Source organism: Erigeron canadensis, chromosome 7, assembly GCF_010389155.1.
Source record: "Erigeron canadensis isolate Cc75 chromosome 7, C_canadensis_v1, whole genome shotgun sequence".
In the NCBI taxonomy this organism is placed as follows: domain Eukaryota; kingdom Viridiplantae; phylum Streptophyta; class Magnoliopsida; order Asterales; family Asteraceae; genus Erigeron; species Erigeron canadensis.
The window spans coordinates 9,217,023-9,238,860 of NC_057767.1; the positions used below are offsets into that span (position 1 = coordinate 9,217,023).

The 21,838-nt window shown below is 31.2% G+C and overlaps 2 protein-coding genes across 2 annotated transcripts; one reads left to right on the forward strand and one right to left on the reverse strand.

The window, feature by feature from the left end:
* The first annotated feature begins 400 nt into the window (after nt 1-400).
* LOC122607146 (probable 1-acyl-sn-glycerol-3-phosphate acyltransferase 5) lies at nt 401-8,538 on the forward strand. Its single transcript, XM_043780068.1, has 4 exons — nt 401-490; nt 6,782-7,424; nt 7,738-7,868; nt 8,031-8,538. Exons 2-4 carry the CDS (start codon nt 6,874-6,876, stop codon nt 8,471-8,473), a joined length of 1,125 nt encoding a protein of 374 aa, XP_043636003.1. The 5' UTR covers nt 401-490; nt 6,782-6,873; the 3' UTR covers nt 8,474-8,538.
* An 867-nt stretch (nt 8,539-9,405) lies between these two features.
* Nucleotides 9,406-16,373, reverse strand: LOC122608484 (leishmanolysin homolog). Its single transcript, XM_043781590.1, has 17 exons — nt 15,910-16,373; nt 14,898-15,254; nt 14,683-14,811; nt 14,445-14,577; nt 13,971-14,084; nt 13,575-13,648; nt 13,426-13,500; nt 13,121-13,213; nt 12,566-12,626; nt 12,126-12,458; nt 11,579-11,705; nt 11,388-11,487; nt 10,982-11,051; nt 10,706-10,858; nt 10,533-10,628; nt 10,133-10,452; nt 9,406-9,904 (listed from the first exon to the last, which is right to left on the reverse strand). Exons 1-17 carry the CDS (start codon nt 15,958-15,960, stop codon nt 9,716-9,718), a joined length of 2,475 nt encoding a protein of 824 aa, XP_043637525.1. The 5' UTR covers nt 15,961-16,373; the 3' UTR covers nt 9,406-9,715.
* Between the last annotated feature and the right edge of the window lie 5,465 nt (nt 16,374-21,838).

The following is a 21,838-nucleotide window of genomic DNA, read 5'->3' on the forward strand; positions in this document are numbered from 1 at the left end:
CTTTAATAATTAAGCTTAGTTTAATCACTTAACGAGCTCAAGTCGAGCTCCAGCTTTCTTAGCAAATCAGGAGCCGAGACCGAATTTAAATACTAAGATTTGAACGAGCTCGAGCCCGAGCTCCTTAAACATCTCGAGCTCGAATACTGTCAAGTTCGGGCTCGGCTCGTTTACTTCTAATTAAAACCATATTATTTTAATAAATACCTTAGAAATTTTACATCGATCATGAAAAACATAAAAGTTTAATACATAAAATGATTCCGGTTATTTTTTAGAGAAACTTTTGAATAAACATGCATATTAAGAAATGATGAGGGGATAAACATTGAAATTCCAACGGTACATACCGCCACCCCACTCTCATTAACTCACTTGAATCGTCATTGCTATGGCCATTTATAACGTATTTGTACCACCGACGATATTCTCTTAATTCATCTTTCTCTTCTTTATTCATCTTTCTCTTCATCTTGATTCGCCTAATTAGGTACGCATATCATTTCTTTTATCTATATAACATATATATATTTTTTATGGTTATTAATTGCATTTTAAACGAATCATAATTGGAATATATATGTAACAATGTCTTTATGAGGTAACTTTTTATGTTGCCATGATGCCATCCATGTTCATATCCATATGGGAGATAATATACAACTAGCTAGTACTATATAATAGACCGTAAAGTCAATAATGAAATATAAAATTGATAGATGTATCAAATGATATGCCAAGTATATATCACCTCTCAATCCATATGGTTGTTATATATGTTTGGGAAATGGCTTTGATATACTAGTTATATGCTGGGATTTAAATAAATATGTAGAATGGGTTCTTTAAAGTAAATTATAGATGAGCATTACATCAAAATGTTTTTTTGTATGGTCGTGTTTTGTTATTATGTGTATCTAACTCGTTAGTTTATTACTATATTATGTATCGTCTGATTTATTATTGCATTTAAAAGAATAAAAGAAAAGAATAGTTTGGGCTTATCAAAGTTTTTTTAAAGAAATTTAGGAGTAAATGATTTTAAGGTATAGTATAGATTAGGTATAGGTAACAATTAGCATAAAAAACACTAATTAATTAAGACTCTTGAATTCTTGATGCACGCTACCGATTGTTTAAAAGTTGGATAATATAAACAGGACTAATTTGATACCCCTTAGATGCACTTATATTCATACATAAATCTAATAATGTATACACTGTAATTATTTTGACTGATAGTGCGCGCTTTAGCTAGTTGATACACCTTAGGTAGTTAGATGCACTTACATATTCATGAGAAATGATAAATCTATAACAATTTTTAGTTTTCCACAACAATGTTTGTTTATACAGTTGTACATTGTGCAGTATAATGTATACAGTTATTAAAAATGACAAAGTTGTTATATATATATATATATATATATATCACTACCCTATATTCATACATAAATCACTATAATTTAACTTGTATAACTTTTATTTGTTAATTAAATTTCTTTATAAGAATCCAATCATTTGATTACGGAGTATCATTTAGAAAATGAAGAATAAATTATATATAACAAGTAGGTGGGGTGATAGAGGCTCTTGAAAAATAGACCATGCTTTAAATCCAATGGTGTATTATGTAGTTTATAGCAGATAAAGTTAACTCAACGGACAGATGCATACATCATGGTTTTTCTTACAAGTATTAGGTTTGACTATTAAGAGTGACAAAGTTTGTGGGGTTTTTCCTTGAATCACTTGTAACGGCTTATGGTCTATATCTCATAATCTAGGGTACGTGTAGGGATTCACCATTATACGGTGAGGTGTTCCCTGATGTCGAATACCTGACAAACTATTTAAAATAAATAAAAAAAATTATGTAGGATTGTAGACTTTGACCTCTTGGGAATGGGAGAAAATATATATCTATATCTATACTATTTTATAAAACATTTACCTTATTTCATTTTCTTTAAAAGAAAAAACTTGATCTACATGAAGTGTCCATTTCCTTTATTTATTAATTTGAACATTATCACCTAATATATATATATATATATATATATATAGGGTAATGATCAATCATCCTAAATTGTTAGCCTAAAAATCTTCTTAATTAATAGGATTGTGACATGTGGAAAATCAGGAGGTGAAATTAGAAAAGAAAATTAGTGGATTCCATGTGTTAATAAGTGGATATATTAGGAGGAATTTTAGGAGGATTGGTTAGGAGGATTTATCATTTTTCATATATATATATATAATAATACCTTTAATAAAATTATTTTTCTTTCAATCTTAATATAACTAAATAACCTCCTTTTATATCAATTACCTTTTACATTAATAACCGTCATCGCCGCCAACACCTAACGTCGCCGCCATCACAGCCGCCGCCACCTGTTACCATCGTTGCCATCACCACAACAACACCGCATCGCGCGGGCATATGACTAATACTTATAATAATTACTTGTAAAATAATTCTTTCAATGTACTTTTTTTTTTGAAAGGAGCGGATATATAACTAACACCTCCAACTTTAGTGTATTCACGCCGGGTTCGAATCCTGACAACACTTTAAAAGAGTTTGCTCGTCCATATGTAAATGAGTATAACATTGCTAAAACTCCTTACCACATTTACATGTGTCAGAATTTAAACCCTTATCCCCTAAAAAAACACAAAGTAAAATACTTCCAACCATTGAACAATGAACCAAATGAGAATTCATTCATGTACTGATTGCTACATACTCGTATTTTTTAGCCCGACATCACTGAACGTGATATACGGTACAACATTATAGAAGGACGTGAATTACATTCGATGGTATACAACTAAAGAATAGTGGTATACATACGTGTATACGCAATCACCGTATGTCTCATTTTCTAACTAGCATTCTTTTAAAGCTGTCATTCAATTTTTTGTACTATTTCAATCATAGAAACAGTCAAAAATAGATGTATATCTACATGTATACCAAAGATGATTCGTCAGTAATATTCCAACTATTTCTCACTAAAGTTGTTGAATCAGTTGAAACAACAAAATCGTGCTCAATCTTCTCTGATTCTGTTGTTACAATTTCACTTTCGATAATGTTTACATATCCGATAAATATTTTCTACCATTTGTCACCTCACATTTAAATTAACATTTAACTCTCACTTAAATATATTACTGACCGGCATGTTATCCTATCTTATCTGATTGATGACCCGACCAACTTAATGCACTTATGCTACCGGCCAGTACAATAAATTTATACAGCGTTTGGATGTCATAATGTTAACTCATAAAATAGGCTTCCAATATTCACATGAAAAGAGATGGTTTGTAATAACTTATAAAATGTGAACGTATTGCTATTATAGGAATCATGCTTGTATTCTATATGAGTTATGTGAATTTCTCTTGAAAAAGTGAAATTTTCATCAAGGCAGTCTAAGGCTAGTGGTTAGTTGTCTTATAAAGTTGTTATGTTATGTAATGAATTATTTATATGTTTATTATGTGTAATGAACATTTAAATCTCGGTTATTGGATGTACACGGGTATATGTGACAATCATATTAAAAGGTTATAAGTTGTCACTTGTAAATTTTTGAGTGATCTGATACATCTAATATTCTTTTGAAAATTTATTACTTACGGTAAACATCAAAGTAATTCATTGTACAAAATAAATATTTGTTTATAATCTAATGCATTCTTACGTACTTATCCTTTTATTTTAATATAAAACCTACACAATTAATTCCAACATGTCTCCCTCGTATGGTCGTTCATAACCATGTCATCTTCAAGCTTTTATGCCACTAACCGTCGCCATTAATCCACCATCAACACCTACCACATACCAATTCAATTTAACCATGTGTGTCAACATCTTATAATCAAAACTAAAACGACAAATCATCATATTAATTCATGCAAACCATATGGATGATCCGTGTAATTTATATATAAAAAATTTATATATAAATCTATACTACTTTATAAAAATTATATATCACACCCCCCATATTTAAAAATAGTTACATATATAATTATTAAATTACTTTTAATAAACACTCACTATGAAAAGATTTTTTTTAAATACCAAATTTGATTTTAATGAATCAATTTACACATTAAACCTTTATTTTAATAATTAACACTTCAAGCTAACATTTATTTTTTAAAGAATTTCCACTATTATAATTATATCAACCTACACCACTTGACACCGCCATCATCACCAATAGAACTATCACCGACACCACTAGACCACCTTCCCACCACCGCCGACGCATTGTCCGGATACCATGATCGTATACACTTATATATATATATATATATATATATATATTACCTTTGTTGTAATAATTACACATATATTTAATTTCTTTACTTAATTTTTTTCCTATAAGGTAAGCAAATTATGTGATTGTGATGATGTTGACTATTTACGTATACGTGTTTTGATGAAGTAAAGACTACTAGTGCCACTTCATCTTTTTCTCACATTCCTTTAAGTTATCGTATTTACTTTGTAGATCATGTTTGAGTAGGTGTGATTTCATTTATGTACGTAACGGTGTTTGATGTGTATAATCTCTCAATATAAGTATGTAAGATTGGATAATACCAACTACAAATAGTTGGATTTTTTTTAATCAAATATATCTTGCGGGTACATATAATAATCTAATCTATGTATAAACTTGGTGTTAAATTATTTATATGTTTATTTCACTTTGCAAAACTTAAAGGTGAACATGCAATACACTTCGAAATGTGCAAGTAAACAAATTAATTTAATCAACAATTTCACCAAAAAAAAAGTCATAAAAACAACCACATACAAACACATGATGATATCACCTAACTCAACAAGTTAAAAAAAAGTAGACCACATTTATCGTTATTGTTATAATTTATAAATAGCAAATGCCGGACCAAAGTCATAGTGGTAAATGAAACTTTTTCATTAACCGTACTCGGACATAGACGAGGTAACAATCGTAACATTTGTAATGGGATAAGACTTATTTGTATCATAAGTTTTGGGTTCAAATCTCATAAAAGAATTCTTTTTTAAAAAATATTGGCCGAGTTTACTGAATTGAAAATTTGGTGTTGGAATATGCTCGGGTGGTATACACGGAACTTCAATGGTCCATTACTGATCCAAACTAGTCTTTTTAAGAAAATTTTAATTTTAATTTTAATTTTAATTTTAATTTTTTTTTATTTTTTATATTTTATTTTTAATTAATCATGTAAAGTAAGGGACTAAACTTGTAAAGTACTATCAAAGTGAATGTTATAACCAAAATATGCTGTCTCATAACTCGCATGATTTGTCACTGCTATTTAACGTAAAGGTACATTCATTTGCCATTTTTTATAGATAGATAATCATCCATTAGATTCAACTTAGGTACGTACACTACATACATATTGCCTCTTTTTTTTTTTCCTTCTTTCTTTTTATTGGTGATATACACATTTTATGTAATTGTTGTTATATTGATTAATAAGAATATGAAATTGTAGATCATATGTGATTCATATGATCAAATTACTTACGTGATTATATTTGTATATATGTGCCTATAGTAGTTTTCAATCAATATTTGATCTTAGTAATGTTGCTATCGTTGTTGTTCTTCGTGTAATTTACATGCTATGAGAAATGTAGAATGATTTACGAGCATTCAAATGTGAATAATGTACATAAAACGTCGATGTTATGGATGGTAAATTAAAAAGGGATTTGTATGTGCATTTTGAGAAACAGAGAATTTGAGCAAGTGCAGTATAGCTTAGAAGGTGATCATTTTAATTAAGCACATGTAATTGAAGAAATTTGTTTTTGATTTGTCATCTATATTTTCCAGGAAATTGAGATATGTGTTTTTCATCTCTAGAAAGCCCTCAAACCTTTTGAAAACGTGTAGTATTATTTTATCATTTTTGTAGAGAGTATGAGTTTTTGGAAAGGAAAAGAATTTGAAAATGGACTTTTCTCACGTCTATGAAATTTTTTATTCAAATCTAATTTGATCATGTCTTCTGTTTCTCGAATTTTCTTTGAAAGTGTTACTCCTCAATTGCTCAATTTTTCTACAACTGAACGCACCCTAAATTGTTCTGACACTTATATAAATTATGATTTTGTTTTACAACTTGTCACAGTTACATAAATTTAAACTTTGTGATACTGGCAAAGGGAGACCGTCAATGGCTTGTAGAAGTTTATATTGTGATATTAATTAATTTCTTGTTGGAAGAGTTAATATGATGTAGATGGTTTGATTTTACTAGTGTAATTAATAAGAAAACATTCAGTCTAAATTAGCCTGCTTACACTATACTTGCTCTATAATTAGTCAACATACTCTAAATGTTAATTAATATGATCGGTATTATTTTGGAGAAGGCTTTATTCGTGTGATAAGTTGCCATATATTTCTTCTTATTTCTTTACCAACCATTTACTGGTTTTCTGCCAATTTGAAGCCAAAACATATATTTTGTGAGTTTTAGAAGCTGTCTAACTGAATTGAGTGATAGTTCGAGTTTTCTGATATACATATACCGATATAATAGTCAGTTTAAACACAACTAAGGTGTTTCAGCCTCTAGTCAGTCATCCATATTTGATGGGTGCAATTTCAACGATAGGGAGTAGGGACAGTTGACAGCTGAATCTGATTTTTCCTTCAGAACACCGATGATTTGTTGGTATTCTTTTAGTTCACTAAACCTTGTTGAATCTTTTTCTTAGCAGGAAAAGGGTGTTATCAATCTTCTCAGATACGGTCACTTTTGTTAAATTTGGATATATAAGATCATTGTATTACCGAAAAATATTTGGGGAAGATGGATGTTGATGGACCAAAGAATTACGCTTTGACTCTTCCAATGGCTATAAGGGGGATTGTATGTATGGTGGTTTATGTATTGACTTCCTTCATGTATTTGATATATTTAGCCCCCTTTGCAGCAGTTTTTCTCCGTCTATTTAGCATACATTATAGTAGGAAGTTAACATCTTTCTTTCTCGGTCTTTGGCTAGCTATGTGGCCTTTCTTATTTGAAAAGATCAACAAAACTAAGGTTGTGTTTTCTGGAGAAAGTGTTCCACAAAGGGAGCGTGTTTTACTTATTGCTAATCATAAAACGGAAGTTGACTGGATGTATCTTTGGGATCTTGCACTAAGAAAGGGATCCTTAGGAAGTATCAAGTATGTTCTTAAGAGCAGCTTGATGAAATTGCCACTTTGGGGCTGGGGATTTCATATTTTGGAGTTCATTTCAGTTGAAAGAAAGTGGAAAGTAGATGAAATTATGATGCGAAAGACACTGATGACTTTTACCAATCCAATAGATGAGTTGTGGCTTGCTCTTTTTCCCGAAGGAACTGATTTTACGTAATGCCTATATACTCATCTCATCTTTTTCTTCATTTATATATATGTTCAGCTGGTCGGGTAAAGGGGTTCAGGTTAAATGTTTAGTGCCGTTGGGAAGAAACGTTTTATGTCCATTTTCATCACCATAAGGGGGCAGAAACATCTTATAATCTGTTATATCTCAAAGGAAAAACTAGTTCCTGATGCAAATCAGCTCATTCATAAGTGAATGGGTTGAAATTGTCGTCTTTAGTATCTAGATACAACCGACTGTATCTTCTACCATTTTTTGCTTTTGATTAACAATAAACGGTTTTCTCTTCAAACGCAGAGAACAAAAGTGCGTAAAAAGCCAGAAATTTGCTGCTGAAAATGGGTTACCTATTCTAAAGAATGTGTTGCTTCCCAAATCAAGAGGCTTCCATGCTTGTTTGGAAATACTAAGGGGATCTTTGGATGCAGGTCATACATTCTCTTGTCATATTCCCCAACATAATTATCTTTATAAAACACCTTACATATCTATACACTCCACATTTTTACATTTTTACATTTCTCTTTCGTTTCATTTCTCTGTATTTCTCCCTAATAATAGACTTGTTAAGTAATATAAGTTTGTTTCAGTGTATGACGTGACAATAGCATACAAGAACCGGTGTCCCACTTTCTTGGATAACGTTTTTGGCATAGAACCAACAGAAGTTCATGTCCATGTTCGTCGCATCCCGCTAGACGATATCCCATCTTCACAAACTGAGTGCAATTCTTGGCTATTAAATACATTTCATCTCAAGGATCAGTTACTTTCAGATTTTATTACAACGGGTCATTTTCCAAATGAAGGAACAGAAACCGAGCTCTCGACTATAAAATGCTTGGCCAGGTGCTTGGCAGTTTTAGCCGTCACATGTGTATCAACATATGCTACATTTTATTTATCTTTTGGGTTCAAAATCTATGTTGGCTTAGCTTGTGCATACTTGACTTTAGCTACAAACTTTGGTTTTCATCCCTCACCGGTTCTTGACTATGCGAAAATGTTATTATCTCCAAAGAAGTCGATTTAGGGGAAATGAACCTGTTCTGTACAGAATAAGTTTATATATGTTGAATTATGTTACATTTTATACTATAGAATGTTGTTAAATTCTAAATAATTTTAGGTGTTTTTATAATCATGCGTATGCTTGTCAATTGTAGGCTTATAGCTGGATATAGAAGTTATGGGGAAAAAATGGGCTATTTATGAAAATGGATCGATTTGGGTTAGTTTGTACCCAAGACAAAACTTTATGGTTTTCTATAAGATAAACCGTTCCAGTTAGAGTCAGGACTTTTGGCTTTTTGGTTCGGTCCGTTCGGTACTACCCACCCAGTCGTCTAGCTTTGTTAGAGTAAGTTTGTTTTTACAATCCTATGCAAGTGTGAGTCTATGGACAAAATGTAACCATATGAAAGCTAGCTATACAGTTATACTAAAGGGCCTTGCACCAAAAAATTTACTTCATGCATTCATGTGTCACTAGATTTATATAGAACATGGTGTAAAATTGTTCTTATGGTGTATGAAGTTAATTTTCATGGTGTAAAAATCACCTACAAAAACATTTGTGACAAATGGTACAATAAGAACCAACGAAGATCTAGTAGACGAAAATACTTTTACAAATCAACATTTAGTAACCGTAGCGATTAGATCACGCAGAAAGGAATTAAGCAACACCATGCATTTGAGCTATAAATTAGTCAAACTTTAACCAATATCAGAATACTAATTCAAAACATATACTCAAGTAGACTTGAGCTGAGCTCTTAAAAGAACAAGACTTCGTTATGAAACTTCAAGTATAATGCAAGTAAACACGGCTCTAGTCAGCTTATACACTAATACTAAGTCTAAGATCTTTGATGGGGCTCGTCTAATTGAGCATGTTTCTGACCATTTATAAGTGATAATCGAGCCGAGCTCAAACATGAACCACAAGACAACACCATCACAGACTAGCAAGTAGATTTTCATAACATTCCCTTTTTCTTTTAATCTTTTCCATATAATCCATACACTTCTCTACATTTTAAGGGATTTCACCAATTATAAAAATCCCCATCCCAAAAAATCTAAATAACTCTTGGGTTAGGGTAAAACAAACCCTAAAACTAAAGTCATTCGCACTTCGTGCTATGACCATTTCACTAAAATTATACACTAAACCTCAAAAAACTACAGCCCGAATGTCACAATTAAACTCGGGGTTAAAAACTACCTATGATTTACATGAATTATCTGTTAATACAAATGATGGGCGGCTTCAAAACCATGATTCCATTTCACCCCAACCTGTGCATAAGCCCTCGCCCTCTCCTTCACCTTCACCACTAAAAAGGGTTTGATCCGAGCAATCCAATGAAGCCCCACACGCCATATTATACGCTTGGCATGCCGAGTGACACACTCTTAATCTGTTATCGCCGTGTTTTTCACATTTTTGTATTGATATCTGTTCGGTTCAAAAATAGTTGCAAGTTAGCAGCGTAACAACTTTACCATCTTGTGAACGGAACATTACTAAAAGGGCATACAAGAATGTACAGTAAACGGACAATGGGGTCATGGTGATAAACTAAGCTTATAGCAGAGGCCCTTTAAGCCTTGATTTGAAAGTACATTCCTTAAATGGAAATTGACTGAAAATATGTTCTTGCTATTTATGAAAAAGGAAACTTACCCAACATGCTAATCGTTTGGCAGCTTTATCGCAATTTCTGCCTCTGAATATGTTGAAAATTTTTCTAGGACCAGTTGGGTATAAACGGTGGTAATTTGGCATGACTACAACTTCCTCGAGCTGCTGTAATATACTTGATTCACTCGGTGCACAATGTTGCCCATCAACATCATTCATTAAAACGTCATTACAAATGGAAAGACTATCCAGAAGGGTTGAAGTATTTCGACAGGTGTAGCCCGCATAGTCGGAGCACCGGAATTCACAAACACCGTTATCACAAACCCCACCATGAAGACTGCATTGTTCATCGCACACAGCTGCATACAATCAAAAATCATATTTATTCAAAGTTGGTAATATTCAAATCATGTGTAAACCATATAATCACCATACTCACCGGTTGAGCAATCAATCCCAGTGTATCCATTTGCACATTCACAGAGTCCATTCTTTAGGCACTTCCCATTTGAGCTACAATTGTTAGGGCAGGATCCTGGAACAAGTCTTTTATAAATAATGTTCCAACCATGAAACATCATAACAAAAATAAAAAGGAAAAGGGATACTTACGTTTGCTACAATCATGGCCATCAAACCCGATAAAACAGTGACATTTTCCATCAACACAATCACCATTAGAGTTACACAACTTTGGGCACTGACCAGTTGTTAAAACAGGATCTACACTACAAAGTTCATGATATGCCGGGCAGATAAGTTCACCTGCAGTTTAATTATTTGGCCAAAAATAAAATGAAAAATTTGATGCAATAAGAATATAGAATTGGACAAAGATACAGTTAACTTTTAGGTCAAAAGGAGTGAAATTTTGCTTTAAAATATTACCGTTGAAACCAGGAAATTGGACTGGGCCACCAGCTTCAGGACATACTTTCCAAATGCCATCAACAGCAACCTGGAAATATGATATCAAAATCTACATTTCATAAATTCAATAACGGTGGCAAAACGGGAAAAGGTAATAGCCCAAGCCTTTTGATGGTCAAAATTGCAACCTTTTGAATTTGATTACAAAACTAAATTAGTAAATTAATTATACAGCTTTTCTAGATAAAAAAAAAAAACTCCATGGCATTGGAAGCATTTGAAGTCTCAAAAACACATTAGGCGGCTTTTGACTAGTTCCATCATATGAAAGGGTTGAAACTTTCAACTCTAAATTTGAGTAAGAAAAAGATTATCCATGCAATTTTAGCTTATAAATAATTCAACAGGAAGCTCAATAACACACCTCCAATGTATTGTTTATACATCTTCGTTGATAACAGCCATTTCCTTGAGATATAGAACCCCGAACAAAGCCATTTCTTACTAACGAAGAGGCCATACACCTTCAACAACAAAAAAAATTAAAACCATTATCTTAAATAAATTTCTCCAACTAACATATACTACTTGAACGGTCTTGAAATTAAATCTCACCTGGAGTTACTTCCACGCACTTCACCTAACATTCTATCTGGTTCTCGTGCACTGTTAGTGTCTATACATGAACCATCAGAATAAGCTACCAAATAAGTGCAGTAATCAGCCAACGGTGACTGCCCACCTGCAATAACCATATTAGAATATTAAAATCTCTATTAGCAATTGTAGACAAAACTATTACAATTTCTCAAACACACGAAGCAAACTGGGGTATTTTGAAAATTCGAATTAAGATCAATTATAATTCTAAAAATCTTAACATTTAAAACATAATTATTTTCATTATAATGGCCACAAATTATTAATGGGAAAATCGAAATTACTTATTTGCCTCTCCTTTGTACTCACATTTAAAAGAAATTACTTATTTACCTCTCCTTATATATAAATTTCATAATATATATAAGAATTGTCCCATTTGATTGACATTCTGGTAGATAATCATAAATTTGTAAAACGAATAGTTGACTAATTCGGCATTTACATTATAAATTTCAAACTCACGTTCCTAAATCAGATTAAAAATATCTTATACACTCACCTTTGTTAGCCTGCGAGAAATAACGGGCCCACTGCGGAAGGTCAGCACTATAATTTACAATTGGGCAATAACCCTCAGCCTCCCGATTATATGTACATCCCGTTAATTGTGTTGTGTTGCAATGATATGCACCTTTCCAAAGGTTACAAGGAGCAGTGACAAAATCTGTCCCTTGGTTACGGCCCCAATCAAGGCGGTCTGCCATACTATAATTAGCTTGATACCAACCACTATCCTCCAGTAAAGCTAATGTCATTTTTGAAACTACTGATCGTGTATCAACGGACCCCGTCATAATTTCATTCATTAAAAGCCTCTTCTCCCAGTGGGATCCTGATGCATGTTTGGACTATTTAATAATGGTAGGACGATACCTGATACTCATATTAGAACCAAAACAGTTCAGACCTGCTAAACATTTTAATTAAGTGATTACCAACCTGATGTTCCGCGACCTCCACCATCTTCTAATTCTAGCCCGGTAAAGTTATCGGAGAATGTCTGCAAAGAAGAACTTATTCAATGCTTCATTGATTTGACTTATTTGTTCTGAACTTGATAGTTTGTATGAAGAAGAAATCATTAAGCAAACTTCTAAAATAAGATATAAAAACTTCTAATCCAAATTGAGAGGGGTAACGGTTCAAATTGGGTTTGGGTGCAAACAAGGACTTCTTCCAACTTTTCTTCCAAAACAATTGGACTTTTACTAAAATGTCAAAGAAAGGCACTACATATTACTCCTAGTATATTTTGTTAAAATAATCTTAACAAACTTAGTAAAATGATGTAGGAGATTTAACACATTCAAAGACACTTTGGGCAACTTTCAACCTTTTGACTCTATTGGCAATTTATTTCTAAATACCATTTAACATTAATGATCAAACATAACCTAACTCAGACCATTCACAAGTAGATGATTCAAAACTACCACCTCTATTATAGTATTATCTACCAATACAGCACAAGGAAGAATAGGAAATAAATTGTACCCCATAATGATATCGTGAATGCATGACAACACGCGGCAAAACCACACGCGTTACTGTCCTCCCTAACTTTTCATCCATTACCTGTTCAGTAACCTGTAGGTAGAACAAAATAATCATGGCTTAAAGTTTTTTCCGTGGTTAACATGTTGGTTGAGAGTGCAAATCATGAATCAAATTTTAGTTAATTTGGACGTTATCAACCTAAAATACAGCATAAAATCAAGGCTTACAAAACAAGTCACCCAGATAAGCTATTTAAAAATCATAGCCAAGAAAGAAATCGGACTTGTAAAAATAGTATTTACCTGACTACGCCGCCTTTTTCTCTCATCTCTAAAATGTGTGAAAGCATGAGGATCAAAACCAAGAACATGCATCACCTGGCAACATGAGTTTATTAAAAACTTTTTCAGCAAACATCTCATATTATTTTGAACGCTTACACAACACTCACTTCATGTATGAGCGTAGCTGAGAGTAATGTTTCTGCTACTGCAGTCAAGTGACGAGGGGCAACATTTACATGTCCTACAAAATGCAAATACACATATACAATAAGGTAAATACTTATGTTACATACGTCACAATACATTTAACAAAAAAAAATAGATATGCCACATTGGGTAGAAAATTAGTGAAACAGAATAGTTTCATATAGGTAGGGGGTGGATCTAAAAAAAATGCTTCTTTAAAATATACTGCAAAAGTGTACTTATCCCAATAGCAATGAAAATTTTTCGACATCATGATTTAACCAGCCTGGGGTTAGAGGCTAAACGTAACCTGATTCAACCCATTTTATGTAAATGGGTCGACGTTGCTATCTCTACAAGACATAAGATAGAATTACCAGCAATTGCACGACCCCATTGATCACGTTCACATGCTACCGCCCATGCTAGTGTATTGCCAGTGGTGGGCCTTGTAGTCACTAAAAGAACCAAATCCGCGTCAGCAACACCCTCTGTGAAGAAGAAACAAAATATGTCATCTTTTTAATCACACAAGATGGCAATTTCAACCCTACTACTAATGAATAGGTTAACTTCAGTGGCATTCCATCTGAAACCGGTCACTGTCTTTTTTAGCTGAAAAAGGTTAAAAGCCACCAAGAGTGTGTTTCTGCCTAGAAACTCCTACATTGTCTTATAAAATATTATTGCAATAACATTAGTTTCGTAATCATACCTAAGGCATTTCTAATTGAAAGTAACTTACGAGACAAAATGTCGACCCGACCCATCCTATCTCTACGGAATACAAAAAAAAACATTAAAAACTGAACTGATTTTGATCTACTAAGACATAAGTCATAATGATGTACCTTCTACATATTCACGAGGAAGCTGAACACCACCATCTTGTCCACAAGCAGAGTACCCACTTAACCTCAAGTTTCCTCTTACACGTTCAACAGACAAAGCTCTTTTAAACCAGTCTGCAGTCTGCCCGAGAGCCTAATCTCTCATAATATAAGACAAAAAACAATGATTAACATAACACACATATAATCACCACCAATAGCCAAATCCACAGGTGAAAAATCAAAACTTGAGATATACCCTTCGAAGACGATGCCTTTTATCCTCCTTGGCTATATCATCTGAAGTGCAGTTGTACCAACAGTCACCAAGAACTGGTGGAGTACAAGAGGGTGTACCCAAATTAGAAGCTGCGGGTGGTTCACCTAACTGGAAATAAAATAACCCAAATAATCAAGGAATATTTATTATAGCTAATCAAACATTTAACAAACCGTTTGTTCAACAGAACTTACTTTGACTATATCGCCAACGTTTCTACAATCTCTAGCAGGTGAATGACCAACAGCATCATAGTTTAAATAAATTCTGATGGGTTGTTTCGAATTCTTTGAAAAGCTTGAAACTTTTTGAGTTTCCAATAACGCCCTTCCCTTGCGGTAAAGAGGCTCTGGTTCACTAGCTTGATAAATTTGTGGGGTTACCGAATAGACCTTGTTTCCGGGTTTCTTTCTTCTTTGTTCAATTATCTCATCATGAATACAAGAATGTGATGCAATATGTTTATTTCCATTTTCTCCTTCTCTCCATGGCAATTGATTATCATCATTTTTTGCTTGACCAATGTCGAAAAATCCGAACACTAACAGAATCTGAAAAACAAAATAGTCAACTCATTCAATCATTTCAGCTTAAATAAACAAAAAGAGAAGTACATCAAGTACAAACTTAACTCAAGTAAAACTGCAACTTTTATAATATCATTTTACTTATCTAGATCTCTAAACTACAAAACCAAGATAACCCATCCCAAAAAGTTTATCGCCTGGTTAAGCCATGTACGTCGTGCACATTTGACTCAACGACTCGCCCTACCCGGGTAACCTAAACCAGGAAAAGCCTCATCCGTTAACCCGCCTCAAAATTCATTGCAAATTAACAAACTTTTCACTAATTTCTAACTTATGTCACTTCACACCCTAATATCCTAAAAAAAAAAGACTATACTTAGCTTGTTAAAATTAGCAAAACCCTAATCTTTATTTTTTTTTCCATAAAGAGCAAATGCAACTAAAAATTACATACAACAATAAGTACTTAAATACAATTAAAGCTTCAATTTGTTCCAATAGAAAAATTTACCCAAATATTACTCACAATTATGAACAGTTCCACTATATATTTCAAAGCTTCAATCTTTTTCAAAAACTTAAACAAAAAATAAACACCAAAATATAGTTTTCAGAAACAGTAATGAAAAGACAAATATAAACAAAAAACAAACAATCAAAAATCAAAAAAATTTACCTGTATAAGTAATAGCTGAATACACCATTTCCTACTAATCTTGAACTCCATTAAATATATAAATTATATTTTCTCCGGCGAGCTTTCCGGCGAAACCCAGATCGGAAAACTAATTATTAACAAACCCCACAAATTTTCTGGCATTATTTTCAAAAACCCAAAATGTGTTTTTCTTATAATATTATAAAAAAATTATAATTTATAATTTATATAAATTTCCCAACATAATAAATTCAAAATCTTTGTTAAATTCCCGTTAGCTGTAAACAGTAGACTGATTCTTTGTGGGAATTTGGTTTCTTTGCCGGCTTTATATAATTAATTTGATTTTTGATAAAATCAATTGATAAAAATCAGTGTGTTTTAAGAGTTTAATGTGTGTGTTTGTTTGTGTGTGTTTTTTTAATATGTGTTGTGTGGATTTTTATGGAGGATGTGAGGGAAAGGAGAGTGGGTGTGGGTGGAGCAGGAAGCCAGGAAAATAAAAAATAGGGAAAGAAATACTATGCAGTGTTCTTATATATATGTTTAGTAGCTTATTAAGCCGGGTTTAGCCCGGGCATATTGATAAAAGTTTTATAAAAATTACCTTCGTCATTGAAGTTGCAGTAGTCTAACGGTACTCTCAACCTTGAAATAATATACCTTATAATTAACTTATTAACCCGCATAATATGCAAATAATTTAAAATTCTATTATGACAAAATTATTGAAATAATTACCATGTATATATTATTAGAGTTTTTAAAAGAAAATAAAATTTTTTTTAAAGAAAAACATCCTTAAATAACAAAAATAAAAATGTAATAAATTTTAAAAGGAAAGTTTTTATGACATCATAAATAAATAAAGTTAAAAAGAACAAAACTTTAAGAATAAATTTAAAAATGACAAATAAGCTATTTATATAAATTAGTGATGTCATAACAATTTCCTTTTATTTAGTATAGAGATGTTTATATTTTTGGAAAAGTCTTGATCTTAATCTTAATCTCAATCTTAATCTTAATATATACTATAGGACAGTTGAACTAATGACTTATTAATCAATTAAATCGCTCAATTTCATCAAATTGACTCTCACTTATGTCATTCTCTATCAATTAAAAATTCTAATAATCATTATCCAAATATATTATTATATTAGTTATTATTTTAATTTGTAGAAAAAGTCTCATCAATTTACATTTTTTTGTTTTCCATCAATAATTTACATTTTTTTTGCCCTGAATAATTAATTTATATTTATTTTTAACCATCAACTTAAGAAGTTTTTAATACTTATTTTTAACTATCAATGTTAGAATATATTTTTTGTAGAACGACAACATTTATATATTTAATTTTTTTAAATTACAATTGTCACTCAAATCAAGAGTCCTAATTATTATCAAAGAATATGAAAACAATCACAATTCTTATCTAATTATCATAAGACAGGTGATTGAAAATAAACATATTCGTGTTATGGTCCGCATCATGTTTGTTTCTGTTATATGTTAGTCGATGAAAGTTATATCAATGAAAAGTATATATATAACTCAATCAATTCATATATGTTCTATCAAGTGTTATATAACACAAAGAAAAATATTTAGGTCAAAGTTGAAATAAAAAGACTCATAAAGTCAAACTAGGACAATTAATATGGAACGGATGGAGTATTAGATTAGATTTTTATACAACATCCTTATCCTAAACATTTTATGAATCACAAAACATAGGACGATCACAGAATAAAACACAATTTACAACAGAGAGTTACTTGAATACTAAATCGAAGTTAATATGAACTCCATTCAAGATTCATTTTATCTCTCAATCAAAAAGATACATAAAATTAACCATTTTTATTTATTAGGTTTGCGTATTAATGTTTAAAGTTACAACTGTTACTAAAATTAAGAGTCCTAATTGTTATCAAAGAATATGAAAAAATCCTAATCTTATCTAATTATCATAAGACAGGTGATTGAAAATAAACTTATTCGTGTTATGGTCCGCATCATGATCAAATACATATAGTTGAATGTCAAGTACAAGATCACAAGTATTTTTATATTTTAATTATTAATTATCTTTCATAATAATATCACATTTTGAGTACCACTGGTTTCAAAAAATTTTATAATAAGGAAATTATTGTATCATGTGTCTTGTGCAATGACTACGACAAACAATCCATTAATATGTATTAGCTAATAATGACAGTGACGAACCTGTGATTATCGTACTACAACTTGCAAAGTATAACATTTATAACCGTATATCTTCAAAATTATAAGGTTTTATGAATTAAATGTATGAAGATCTAATATTGATAATATCGTAAAGCCCGTATCCAGTGTTGGACACAGGTCTAAAATCTATTGTAGCTCTATAATAGAGAATGATAGATGACTTCATATATTAATTTTTTAATATCTATATTCTTTTAAAAAATATTATCATACCCCTCACTTTTAAAATAATTATATAATAGTTACATATGAAATTAATAAACTGTCCTTAATCACCTACTATGGAAATAATTTTTATAAAATACCAAATTTGTCCTTAATGAATTAATTTACATTCAAAACCTTTATTTTAATAATTAACACTTTAAACTCTTATCCTCTAAAAATTTTTCACTATCACAATTATGTCAACCTAAACCACTTGACACCACCACCACCAATAGTACCATCACTTACACCACTAGACCGCCTTTACCACCACTGTTGCCGCATTGCATGGGTACTGTAATAATTTGTTGTAAAATAAATTACTCACATGGCCACATGAACTTTATGGTTTAAAAAATTACATGTGAGGGGTTCTATACCCAAGTTTATCTACATGATAGCCACATATTTTCTTCCTTCTTATATTTACTAGCTAGCCACATAACGGTGACGGGTGGCGCGGCGTGGCATGGCATGGTGGTTTTGACGGCGGTAGCGGTGTTATTTTTAGAATAAAGGTAATTGATGTAAGAAGAGACAATATAATTATTTAAGAGTTAAAGGTGTATATAAATTAAGTAGTTCATTAAAAACATTATGGGTATTTCAAGTGGATACCATAGATATTTCAACCGGAGATCTTTAAATAATAAAAAAAAATGAAGGTTATTTGAAAGTCCTGGTAACATAGATTGCTAACGAGATTGTATTGTTATGTTGAGAGTGCGGAATCCTTTCAAGATAACTTTGATTATACGAATCAATATTATCACAACGCAAATACGAATTGAGAAAGCCTCCAAACAATTGCTGAGATAGCACTTTGTTTCTAGGCAGAGAATAACTAATCGCACACACTCACGGCTGTTCAATATCGAAGTCTCCCTGATTTCCACCTAAGGTTTTTCTTATATAGTTTTAGGCTAATATCGTATAGATTATAGGCTTAACCCAATGGACTTAACAACATTCTCGCATACATAACACAGCCTCTTATATATATCATCTCATAGAACTAATGTCTTATACATAGCATCTTATAGAGCTAATGCCTTATATCTAGTATTGAGCTAATGTCTTGTACATATCATCTCATACAACATTGTAGTATAGAGATTAATGTAGTATAGACATTATCTCATGGAACTATTCGTGTATCTGCAGAAAGTAGCAATAACATCACATACATACATTTATCATAGTATACATGGATTATCATAGTATAGACTATATTGTCTTATATCACTCTTGCATAGAATTTATATATAATCATTGTTTTAATACAAAGACTTGATAATCAAAATAACAAAACAACTAATCAAATCTACGTTGTTGTTGTCACATCAAGTTCAACTTAGTTAAAAAAAATAATAAAAGGAATTAAATGCTTTATGAGCATGCATATGAATAAATATAAATGTTTTTAATTATAACGATAAAATTAATATTAGAAACGGGGGTCTTGAGTTCGAGATATGGGTTTACAAGGAATTTCACAAGTAAAGTCCTCTAGTGAAGCAGATTTGAGTCTTGCAGAGGGGGTAAAGTTTTATCCAACTTAAATGTCGTGTCTTCAGGCGGTTTAGTTGGGGACTTGGGGCTTTCTCTTACCTAAAAGGTATTGAGGGTGACTGGGCTCTCTAACGTGGACTTAGTTAAAAAAACGTAAATTAGATCCCCTGTTACGAGCAAATGATCCACATTTTAAAAAAAAATCTATTTATAATCTATAATCCATTATAAATATTACACCCAATTGTTTAAAGAGTTTTTATAATGTGTGCCCAATAGGCACAAAATAACAATAATTAATTTTATTCGATTTCCATATATGGCTATATGCTACATAATTAATATTTATAATTTTTTTTCCTTTTTCACCTAACCCCTAATTTATCCTTTATAATTTATTGTTCATCCAATTCTTACATTATTTTGTATCATTGACTACGTATTTTTTCTTAAGCAATTCACCCGATTTTTTTTACACGTATATTAAACTCTCACAAATTTTCCCTTCCCCAAATTTACCTTCATGTGATAACTATATAATTTATGTTTCTTGTTTGAAAAAAAAAATTGAACAGCTAATTTGTTTTATTTCATGCATTTTATTTACAAAGATAATAAAAGGGAAATGTTATTCGTACAACAAATTTTTGTAGATGTACTACAATGTACAAACTGTATAGCTGACTGTACAAGTTAACATTGCACAGTTCTGATAAGTCATTTACTTGATTAGAATTATATATGAAGGCATGAAACAAGTTTTTGAATTAACCATTAGCGGGGTGAATGTTGTCTTTGTGGGAAAAAAAAAGCATTTGTCTTTTATCAAAATTTTGCGAAATGGATTTCCAATTAAAAGTATTGTAAATGAAAAAAATAGTTGGTGAAAAAATAACGACAAGATTTCTATCAGCTAGCTAGCAATTGAAACAAATCTTCTAAACGTAACATTGAAACAAATGAATGTAACATTCTTTGATATATTTTCACAAAAAAAATTAAACATAACATTGAAACAAATGAATGCACGTGGCATTATTTAATATATTTTAACGAATTTTTTTGAGCTTAACATTGAAATAAATTGAATGTGAATATCTTTGGTATATTTTAACGAAACTTGAATATTGTTATTTGGCTTTTAAATAAAAGGTAAAACAGAGATTAGGGGAAAAAGTAAATGTTTAAGAGTATTAATTAAGTTGCATATATAGAAAGTAAAAGAGATTATTTAATTGTTATTATGTGCCTAATGGGCACACATTAGAAAATCCCTTAGTTTAAATTACAAAATACAAAATTATCATTACACCCTATAAGTTTTATCTTAATTGAAAGTTGCCTTATATACTTAGTTAAACTTTTGCATTTTTAAAATTAAAAATTCTAACCATATTTGATTTTAAATGAAAACTATAATTATGTTTTAAAAAGTGAACACGTAATTTTTAACCACACACAAGAACCAACATAAAATATTATCGAATACAGTATAAAATGTTTACTCATGTCGTATTTCAAAAATATTTTACTGCTTAACAAACTATTGTTGTTTAGTCAGTAGTAATGATCTAACACGACTTGTATTTATATATTGTGCTGCACAAGATGGGTATCCGCACAATGCGATGGTGGTGACGGTAATGGGTGGTGATGGTAACGATGTGGTTATTAATCTAAAAGTAATTGATGTAAAAGTAATGTAGTTATTTTATGGTTAAGAGATGTATCTTTTGTAAATAATTTTATTAAGAGTATTATGGAAATATTAGGTGAAACTATTTAAATTAATGAATAAAGGAGATAGATAGTTTGGATAAATATGGTTGGAAAATATTTTAGGGATATATTAGGCAAATTTAGTGTGTGAGTTAGAAATGTGTTGAAAATTAAGAGTATTTTGAGAATTTTAAAAGTATATAATTGAAAACAGAGTAAAATAGTTTGTTTTATAATAGTGTATAGAAGT